The sequence below is a fragment of the Coturnix japonica genome, unplaced genomic scaffold (assembly GCF_054131305.1).
Source record: "Coturnix japonica strain WE unplaced genomic scaffold, WE-NBRP24 Scf079, whole genome shotgun sequence".
In the NCBI taxonomy this organism is placed as follows: Eukaryota; Metazoa; Chordata; class Aves; order Galliformes; family Phasianidae; genus Coturnix; species Coturnix japonica.
In genome coordinates this window covers 379,776-392,335 of record NW_028188982.1, presented here as the reverse complement: position 1 = coordinate 392,335, position 12,560 = coordinate 379,776, and the positions used below count along the sequence as shown (strand labels likewise).

Sequence of the window (12,560 nt, the reverse complement as noted above, 5' to 3'; positions counted from 1 at the left end):
CCCCATATAACCCCATATACCCCCTATATAACCCCATATAACCCCATATAACCCCCTATAACCCCATATAACCCCATATAACCTCATATATACCCCCATATATACCCCATATATACCCCATATCCCCCCCATATATACCCCATATACCCCCCATACACCCCCCATTTACCCCCCCATATACCCCATATACCCCCATATAACCCCATATAACCCCATATAAACCCCATATACCCCCATATATACCCCATATACCCCCGTATGACCACATTTACCCCATATACCTCCCCTATAACCCCATATAACCCCAATATAACCCCATATATCCCCCATATACCCCCATATTCACCCCTATAACCCCCTATAACCCCATATACCCCCCATATACCCCATATAACCCCATATACATCCCATATACCCCCCTATATCCCCCATATAACCCCATATACCCCCATCTAACCCCCTATAACCCCATATAACCCCATATATCCCCCATATAACCCCATATAACCCCATATACCCCATACACCCCCCATTTACCCCCCATATACCCCCATATACCCCCATATAACCCTTATACCCCCATATACCCCATATAACCCCTTATACCCCCCATATAACCCCATATAACCCCATATACCTCCCATATAACCCCATATACCCCCATATACCCCCCATATATGCCCTATAGACCCTATATACCCCATATAACCCCATATAACCCCATATACCCCCCATATAAACCCCCTATAAACCCATATATCCCCCATATACCCCCCATATATCCCTATATACCGCATATACCTCCCATATACCCCCCATATATACCCCATATACCCTTTATAACCCCATATACCCCCCATATACCCCCATATAACCCCATATAACCCCATATATTCCCCATATAACCCCATATAACCCCATATAACCCCATAGAACCCCATAGAACCCTATATCCCCTATTAGTGGCACAGCCATCATGCAGGACGGCAACACCATGAGGAACAATTATGGCTGCGACCCCATATATACCCCATATAAACCCCATATACCCCCTATAACCCCATATACCCCATATAATCCCATATAACCCCATATAACCCCATATACCCCCCATATGACCCCATATACCCCCATATACCCCCCATATACCCCCATATATCCCCCATATAACCCCAATATACCTCATATATACCCCATATATACCCCATATATACCCTATAGACCCTATAGACCCTATATACGCCTTATAACCCCATATAACCCCCTATAACCCCATATAACCCCTTATACCCCCCATATATCCCCCATATACCCCCCCTATAACCCCATATAACCCCATATATACCCCATATCCCCATATAACCCCATATACCCCCCATATATACCCCATATATACCCCATATACCCCTTATAAACCCCATATATCCCCATATAACCCCATATATACCCCATATAACCCCATATACTCCCATATAACCCCATATACCCCATATAACCCCATATACCCCCCATATATCCCCCATATACCCCCCATATATCCCCCATATACCCCCCATATAACCCCCTATATCCCTCATATACCCCCCCAAGGACCCCTATAACCCCATATAACCCCATATACCCCATATACCCCCCATATACTATCATATACACTTATATAACCCCATATACCCCTTATATACCCCCTATAACCCCATATATACCCCATATCCCCCCATATAACCCCATATAACCCCATATATCCCCATATAACCCCATATATCCCTCCTATAACCCCATATACATCCCATATACCCCCCCTATGACCCCATATACCCCCATATAACCCCATATATCCCCCATATATACCCTATAGACCCCATATAACCCCATATACCCCCATATAACCCCATATAACCCCATATAACCCCATATACACCCCCTATAACCCCATATATACCCCATATATCCCCCATATAATCCCATATAACCCCATATACCCCCCCTAAAACCCCCTATATCCCCCATATAACCCCATATAACCCCATATATCCCCCTATAACCCCATATACCTCCCATATACCCCCCGTATAACCCCATATTCCCAATATATACCCTATAGACCCTATAGACCCTATAGACCCCATATAATCCCCTATATCCCCTATTAGCGGCACAGCCATCATGCAGGACGGCAACACCATGAGGAACAATTATGGCTGCGACCCCATATAACCCCATATAACCCCATATACCCCATATAACCCCATATAACCCCATATAACCCCATATAACCCCATATACCCCCATATATCCCCATATAACCCCATATAACCCCATATAACACCATATAACACCATATACCCCCATATAACCCCATATAACCCCATATAACCCCATATAACCCCATATAACCCCATATACCCCCCATATAACCCCATATAACCCCATATAACCCCATATACCCCCCCTAAAACCCCCTATATCCCCATATATACCCCCTATAACCCCATATAACCCCATATAACCCCATATAACCCCATATAACCCCATATACCCCCCATATAACCCCATATACCCCATATAACTCCATATCCCCCCCACATACCCCCCCTATAACCCCATATAACCCCATATACCCCCCCTATAACCCCCTATAACCCTATATAACCCCATATATACCCCATATATACCCTATAGACCCTATAACCCACCCCATATACACCCATATAACCCTATATAACCCCATATATACCCCATATATACCCCCCCATGACCCCATATTCCCCATATACCCCTTATAACCCCATATCCCCCATATACCCCCCATATACCCACATATAACCCCATTTACCCCCCATATACCCCCATATACCCCCATATAACCCCATATAACCCCATATACCCCCATATACCCCATATAACCCCATATATACCCCATATATACCCCATATATACCCTATAGACCCCATATAACCCCATATAACCCCATATAACCCCATATAACCCCATATAACCCTATATCCCCCATTAGTGGCACAGCCATCATGCAGGACGGCAACACCATGAGGAACAATTATGGCTGCGACCCCATATATACCCCATATAAACCCATATACCCCATATAACCCCATATATCCCCCATATATACCCTATAGACCCTATAGACCCCCCATACACCCCCCATTTACCCCCCATATACCCCATATACCCCCCATATAACCCTATATAACCCCATATAACCCCATATACCCCATATACCCCCATATATACCCCATATACACCCATATATTCCCTCTATGACCCCATATAACCCCATATACCTCCTATAACCCCATATAACCCCATATACCCCCATATACCCCCATATACCCCCCATATAACCCCATATAACCCCATATACCCCCATATAACCCCATATAACCCCATATCCTCCCTATATCCTCCCTATATCCCCCCATAACCCCCTATATCCCCCATATAATCCCATATACCTCCCCTATATCCCCCATATAACCCCATATAACCCCATATAACCCCATATACCCCCATATAACCCCATATATCCCCCATATACCCCCATATAAACCCCCTATAACCCCATATACCCCCATACAACCCCATATACCCCCATATAACCCCATATAACCCCATATACCCCCATACAACCCCATATACCCCCATATAACCCCATATAACCCCATATATACCCCATATAACCCCATATAACCCCCTATATACCCCCTATGACCCCATATCCCCCCATATAACCCCATATAACCCCATATAAACCCCATATAACCCCATATAACCCCCTATAACCCCATATAACCCCATATATCCCCCTATAACCCCATATAACCCCATATATCCCTCCTATAACCCCATATAACCCCATATACATCCCATATACCCCCCCTATGACCCCATATACCCCCATATAACCCCATATAACCCCATATACCCCTATAGACCCTATAGACCCTATAACCCCATATAACCCCATATACCCCTATAGACCCTATAGACCCTATAACCCCATATAACCCCATATACCCCTATAGACCCTATAGACCCTATAACCCCATATAACCCCATATACCCCTATAGACCCTATAGACCCTATAACCCCATATAACCCCATATACCCCTATAGACCCTATAACCCCATATAACCCCATATACCCCTATAGACCCTATAGACCCTATAACCCCATATAACCCCATATACCCCTATAGACCCTATAGACCCTATAACCCCATATAACCCCATATACCCCTATAGACCCTATAGACCCTATAACCCCATATAACCCCATATACCCCTATAGACCCTATAACCCCATATAACCCCATATACCCCTATAGACCCTATAGACCCTATAACCCCATATAACCCCATATACCCCTATAGACCCTATAACCCCATATAACCCCATATACCCCTATAGACCCTATAGACCCTATAACCCCATATAACCCCATATACCCCTATAGACCCTATAGACCCTATAACCCCATATAACCCCATATACCCCTATAGACCCTATAGACCCTATAACCCCATATAACCCCATATACCCCTATAGACCCTATAACCCCATATAACCCCATATACCCCTATAGACCCTATAACCCCATATACCCCCATATACCCCTATAGACCCTATAGACCCTATAACCCCTATATCCCCTATTAGTGGCACAGCCATCATGCAGGACGGCAACACCATGAGGAACAATTATGGCTGCGACCTGGATTCATTGGGGACGGGATCCCGTATAGGGATGATGAGGACGGCGAGGGGGGACCTCAGATACTTCATCAATGGGGCCGACCAGGGGGTGGCGTGTTCGGGGCTGCCACCGGGTATGGGGGCATATGGGGTTATGGGGTCAATGGGGACATAGGGGGCAATGGGGATATATGGGGTAATGGGGGGATATAGGGGATATGGGGTCAATGGGGGATATGGGGTCAATAGGGGGATATAGGGGATATGGGGTAATGGGGGCTATAAGGGATATGGGGTGGGATAGAGGGTTATAGGGTCAGTAGGGGATATAGGGGATATGGGGTCAATGGGGGATATAGGGGATATAGGGGATATAGGGGTAATTGGGGTCAATAGGGGGATATAGGGGATATGGGGGGTATATGGGATATGGGGTTAATGGGGGGCTATGGGGTCAATAGGGGGATATAGGGGTTATGGGGTCAGTGGGGGTAATGGGGGTAATGGGATGGTATAGAGGGTTATGGGGTCAATAGGGGGATATAGGGGATATGGGGGATATAGGGGATATGGGGGGATATAGGGGATATGGGGTCAATAGGGGGATATAAGGGATATAGGGGATATGGGGACATAGGGGGCAATGGGGTCAATGGGGGTAATGGGGGCTATGGGGTCAATAGGGGGATATAGGGGATATGGGGGGTATATGGGATATGGGGTCAATAGGGGCTATAGGGGATATAGGGATGATGAGGACGGCGAGGGGGGACCTCAGATACTTCATCAATGGGGCCGACCAGGGGGTGGCGTGTTCGGGGCTGCCACCGGGTATGGGGTCATATAGGATATATGGGATATGGGGACATAGGGGGCAATGGGGATATATGGGGTAATGGGGGGATATAGGGGATATGGGGGATATAGGGGATATGGGGTCAATGGGGGTTATGGGGGTAATGGGGGATATAGGGGATATGGGGTCAATAGGGGGATATAGGGGATATGGGGGATATAGGGGATATGGGGTCAATGGGGGCAATGGGGATATGGGGTCAATGGGGGGTTATAGGGGATATGGGGTCAATAGGGGGATATAGGGGTACATAGGGCTATGGGGTCAATAGGGGTAATGGGGTCAATGGGGGGATATAGGGGATGGGGGGGGTATAAGGGATATGGGGTGGTATAGAGGGATATGGGGTCAGTAGGGGGATATAGGGGATATGGGGTCAATAGGGGGATATAGGGGATATGGGGTCAATAGGGGGATATGGGGTCAATAGGGGGATATAGGGGATATGGGGGATATAGGGGATATGGGGTCAATAGGGGGATATAGGGGATATGGGGTCAATGGGGGTAATGGGGACATAGGGGGCAATGGGGGATATGGGGGTAATGGGGGGATATAAGGGATATGGGGTCAATAGGGGTAATGGGGTCAATAGGGGGATATAGGGGATATGGGGTCAATGGGGGGATATGGGGACATAGGGGGTAATGGGGGGGTATATGGGGTTATGGGGTCGATAAGGGATATGGGGTCAATGGGGGCTATGGGGGTAATGGGGGGATATAGGGGATATGGGGGATATAGGGGATATGGGGTCAATGGGGGCTATAGAGGGGTATGGGGTCAATAGGGGGATATAGGGGATATGGGGTCAATGGGGTAATGGGGACCTAGGGGGCTATGGGGGTAATGGGGGGCAATGGGGATATAGGGGGATATGGGATCAATAGGGGGATATAGGGGATATAGGGGATATAGGGGATATGGGGTCAATAGGGGGATATAGGGGATATGGGGGATATAGGGGATATGGGGTCAATAGAGGGATATGGGGTCAATAGGGGGATATAGGGGATATGGGGTCAATGGGGGTAATGGGGTGGGATAGAGGGTTATGGGGTCAATAGGGGGATATGGGGTCAATGGGGTCAATGGGGGTAATGGGGGGGTATATGGGGTTATGGGGGTTATGGGGTCAATGGGGGGATATAGGGGATATGGGGGTTATGGGGTCAATGGGGGGATATAGGGGATATGGGGGATATGGGGGATATGGGGGATATAGGGATGATGAGGACGGCGAGGGGGGACCTGAGATACTTCATCAATGGGGCCGACCAGGGGGTGGCGTGTTCGGGGCTGCCACCGGGTATGGGGTCATATGGGGTTATGGGGTCTATGGGATCAATAGGGGGATATAGGGGATATGGGGGCTATATGGGATATGGGGTCAATGGGGGTAATGGGGACATAGGGGGCATTGTGGGGGTATAGAGGGATATGGGGTCAATGGGGTTTATGGGGTCAATAGGGGGATATAGGGGATATGGGGGGTATATGGGATATGGGGTCAATAGGGGTATATAGGGGATATGGGGGGATATAGAGGATATGGGGTCAATGGGGTAATGGGGGGGTATATGGGGTTATGGGGTTCATGGGGTCAATAGGGGGATATAGGGGATATAGGGGATATGGGGTCAATGGGGGAATATAGGGGATATGGGGACATAGGGGGTAATGGGGATATATGGGGTATATGGGGGGATATAGGGGATATGGGGTCAATGGCGGTAATGGGGTCAATAGGGGGATATAGGGGATATGGGGTCAATGGGGGTAATGGGGGTAATTGGGGGATATAGGGGATATGGGGGTAATGGGGGGATATAGGGGATATGGGGGGTATAGGGTCAATGGGAGTGATGGGGGCTATGGGGGTAATGGGGGGGTATAGAGGATATGGGGGATATAGGGGATATGGGGTCAATGGGGTAATGGGGGGGTATATGGGGTCTATGGGGTAATGGGGTCAATAGGGGGATATAGGGGATATGGGGGGTATAGGGGGATATAGGGGATATGGGGTCAATAGGGGGATATAGGGGGATATAGGGGATATGGGGTTAATGGGGGATATAGGGGATATGGGGTCAATGGGGGGATATAGGGGATATGGGTTCAATGGGGGTAATGGGGGTAATGGGGATGGTGGGGGTAGTGGGGGTAATGGGAGGATATAGGGGGCAATGGGGGTAATGGGGTCAATGGAGAGATATAGGGGATATGGGAGATATGGGGTCAATGGGGGTAATGGGGGGATATAGGGGATATGGGGGGTATATGGGATATGGGGTCAATAGGGGATATGGGGGTAATGGAGGGATATAGGGATGATGAGGACGGCGAGGGGGGACCTCAGATACTTCATCAATGGGGCCGACCAGGGGGTGGCGTGTTCGGGGCTGCCACCGGGTATGGGGTGGTTATGGGGTCTATGGGGTCAATGGGGTAATGGGGTCAATAGGGGGATATAGGGGATATGGGGTCAATGGGGGTTATGGGGGGATATTGGGTCAATAGGGGATATGGGGTCAATAGGGGGATATAGGGGATATGGGGGTAATGGGGTGGTTATGGGGTCTATGGGGTGGTTATGGGGTCTATGGGGTGGTTATGGGGTCTATGGGGTAATGGGGTCAATAGGGGGATATAGGGGATATGGGGGGATATAGGGGATATGGGGTAAATGGGGGATATGGGGTCAATAGGGATAATGGGGTCAATAGGGGGATATAGGGGATATGGGGGGTATATGGGGTTATGGGGTCAATAGGGGGATATAGGGGATATGGGGTCAATAGGGGGATATAGGGGATATGGGGGATATAGGGGATATGGGGACATAGGGGGCAATGGGGGGTATAGGGGGTATGGGGGGTATATGGGATATGGGGTCAATGGGGATAATGGGGGCTATGGGGATAATGGGGGGATATAGGGGATATGGGGGCAATGGGGGTTATGGGGTCAATGGGGGTAATGGGGACATAGGGGGCAATGGGGGCAATGGGGGTAATGGGGGGATATAGGGGATATGGGGGATATAGGGGATATGGGGGATATAGGGGATATGGGGGATATAGGGGATATAGGGGATATAGGGGATATAGGGGATATGGGGGATATAGGGGATATAGGGGATATAGGGGATATAGGGGATATAGGGGATATAGGGGATATAGGGGATATGGGGGATATGGGGATGATGAGGACGGCGAGGGGGGACCTCAGATACTTCATCAATGGGGCCGACCAGGGGGTGGCGTGTTCGGGGCTGCCACCGGGTATGGGGTCATATATAGGGTCAATAAGGGATATGGGGTCAATAGGGGTATATAGGGGATATAGGGGATATGGGGTCAATGGGGGGATATGGGGTCAATAGGGGGATATAGGGGATATGGGGTCAATAGGGGATATAGGGGATATGGGGTCAGTAGGGGATATAGGGGATATGGGGTCAATAGGGGGATATAGGGGATATGGGGTCAATAGGGTTATGGGAGGGTATATGGGGTTATGGGGTCAATAGGGGGATATAGGGGATATGGGGTCAATGGGGTTTATGGGGTCAATTGGGGGATATGGGGGATATGGGGGGATATAGGGGATATGGGGGGTATAAGGGATATGGGGTCAATGGGGGGGTATAGGGGATATGGGGGATATATGGGGTTATGGGGTCAATGGGGGTAATGGGGACATAGGGGGCAACGGGGGTAATGGGGTCAATGGGGGGATATAGTGACATAGGGGGCAATGGGGGGTATAGGGGGTTATGGGGTCAATAGGGGGATATAGGGGATAGGGGGGATATAGGGGATATAGGGGATATGGGGTCAATAGGGGATATAGGGGATATGGGGTCAATAGGGGATATAGGGGATATGGGGGGTATATGGGATATAGGGTGGGATAGAGGGTTATGGGGTCAGTCGGGGGATATAGGGGATATGGGGTCAATGGGGTTTATGGGGTCAATAGGGGGATATAGGGGATATGGGGTCAATGGGGGTAATGGGGGGATATAGGGGATATGGGGGGTATATGGGGATATGGGGTCAATGGGGCTATGGGGTGGGATAGAGGGTTATGGGGTCAATAGGGGGATATAGGGGATATGGGGTCAATGGGGGGATATAGGGGATATGGGGTCAATGGGGGGATATAGGGGATATGGGGTCAATAGGGGAATATAGGGGATATGGGGTCAATAGGGGATATGGGGTCAATAGGGGTATATGGGGTTATGGGGTCAATAGAGGGATATAGAGGATATGGGGTCAATGGGGGGATATAGGGGTTATAGGGGATATAGGGGATATGGGTTCAATAGGGGGATATAGGGGATATGGGGTTTATGGGGTCAATAGGGGGATATAGGGGATATGGGGGTTATGGGGTCAATAGGGGGATATAGGGGATATGGGGGTTATGGGGTCAATAGGGAGATATAGGGGTTATAGGGGATATAGGGGATATGGGGTCAATAGGGGGATATAGGGGATATGGGGTTTATGGGGTCAATAGGGGGATATAGGGGATATGGGGGTTATGGGGTCAATAGGGGGATATAGGGGATATGGGGTCAATGGGGGTAATGGGGGGATATAGGGGATATAGGGGATATGGGGTCAATAGGGGGATATGGGGTCAATAGGGGGATATAGGGGATATAGGGGATATGGGGACATAGGGGGCAATTATGGGGTATAGGGGATATGGGGTCAATGGGGGGATATAGGGGATATGGGGGGTATAGGGGATATGGGGGGTATAGGGGATATGGGGGGTATAGGGTCAATGGGAGTGATGGGGGCTATGGGGGTAATGGGGGGGTATATGGGGTTATGGGGTCAATAGGGGGATATAGGGGTTATAGGGGATATAGAGGATATGGGGTCATAGGGGTATATGGGGTTATGGGGTCAATAGGGGATATGGGGTCAATAGGGGATATGGGGTCAATAAGGGATATGGGGTCAATGGGGGGATATGGGGGATATAGGGGATATAGGGGTTATAGGGGATATAGGGGATATGGGGTCAATAGGGGGATATAGGGTCAATAGGGGTATATGGGGTTATGGGGTCAATAGGGGGATATAGGGGATATAGGGCATATGGGGTCAATGGGGTCAATAGGGGGATATAGGGGATATGGGGGTATATAGGGATATGGGGTCATAGGGGTAAATGGGGTCAATGGGGGTAATGGGGGGATATAGGGGATATGGGGTCAATAGGGGGATATAGGGGATATAGGGGTTATAGGGGATATGGGGTCAATGGGGATATGGGGTCAATAGGGGGATATAGGGTATATGGGGGGATATAGGGGATATGGGGTCAATAGGGGTATATGGGGTTATGGGGTCAATAGGGGGATATGGGGGGTATAGGGCATATGGGGTCAATGGGGGTAATGGGGGGATATAGGGATGATGAGGACGGCGAGGGGGGACCTCAGATACTTCATCAATGGGGCCGACCAGGGGGTGGCGTGTTCGGGGCTGCCACCGGGTATGGGGTCATATGGGGTTATGGGGTGGGATATAGGGTTATGGGGTCATATATAGGGTTATGGGGTCTATGGGGTGGTTATGGGGTCTATGGGGTGGTTATGGGGTCTATGGGGTGGTTATGGGGTCTATGGGGTCGTTATGGGGTCTATGGGGTGGTTATGGGGTCTATGGGGTAGTGGGGGGGTATATGGGGTGGTTATGGGGTCTATGGGGTGGTTATGGGGTCTATGGGGTGGTTATGGGGTCTATGGGGTAGTGGGGGGGTATATGGGGTGGTTATGGGGTCTATGGGGTGGTTATGGGGTCTATGGGGTCGTTATGGGGTCTATGGGGTAGTGGGGGGGTATATAGGGTCGTTATGGGGTCTATGGGGTGGTTATGGGGTCTATGGGGTGGTTATGAGGTCTATGGGGTCGTTATGGGGTCTATGGGGTGGTTATGGGGTCTATGGGGTAATGGGGTCAATAGGGGGATATAGGGGATATGGGGGGTATAGGGGATATGGGGTCAATGGGGGGATATAGGGGATATGGGGTCAATAGGGGGATATAGGGGATATGGGGGATATAGGGGATATGGGGTCAATAGGGGGATATAGGGGATATGGGGTCAATAGGGGGATATAGAGGATATGGGGTCAATAGGGGGATATAGGGGATATGGGGTCAATAGGGGGATATAGGGTCAATAGGGGTATATGGGGTTATGGGGTCAATAGGGGTATATAGGGGAAATAGGGGATATGGGGTCAATGGGGGTAATGGGGATATAGGGGGTAAAGGGGGGATATAGGAGGCAATGGGGATATAGGGGTAATGGGGGGATATAGGGGATATGAGGGATATAGGGGATATAGGGGATATAGGGGTCAATAGGGTTATGGGGGGGTATATGGGGATATGGGGTCAATAGGGGGATATAGGGGATATAGGGGATATGGGGTCGATAGGGGTAATGGGGACCTAGGGGGCTATAGGAGTAATGGGGGGCAATGGGGATATAGGGGGATATGGGATCAATAGGGGGATATGGGGTCAATAGGGGTATATGGGGTTATGGGATCAATAGAGGGATATAGAGGATATGGGGTCAATGGGGGGATATAGGGGTTATAGGGGATATAGGGGATATGGGTTCAATAGGGAGATATGGGGATATGGGGTCAATGGGGGTAATGGGGGGATATAGGGGATATAGGGGATATGGGGGTTATGGGGTCAATGGGGGGATATAGGGATGATGAGGACGGCGAGGGGGGACCTCAGATACTTCATCAATGGGGCCGACCAGGGGGTGGCGTGTTCGGGGCTGCCACCGGGTATGGGGTCATATGGGGTTATGGGGTGGGATATAGGGTTATGGGGTCATATATAGGGTTATGGGGTCTATGGGGTGGTTATGGGGTCTATGGGGTGGTTATGGGGTCTATGGGGTGGGATAGAGGGTTATGGGGTGGGATAT

At 49.6% G+C, this 12,560-nt stretch overlaps 1 protein-coding gene across 1 annotated transcript in view; it reads left to right on the top strand.

The window, feature by feature from the left end:
- NEURL4 (neuralized E3 ubiquitin protein ligase 4) overlaps nt 1–12,560 on the top strand; it is a 182,906-nt gene that overhangs the window by 103,430 nt on the left and 66,916 nt on the right. Inside the window, exon 15 of the mRNA XM_085534229.1 lies at nt 4,680–4,857. Coding sequence (XP_085390355.1) covers nt 4,680–4,857 — 178 coding nt within the window. The remainder of the gene's footprint in view (nt 1–4,679; nt 4,858–12,560) is intronic.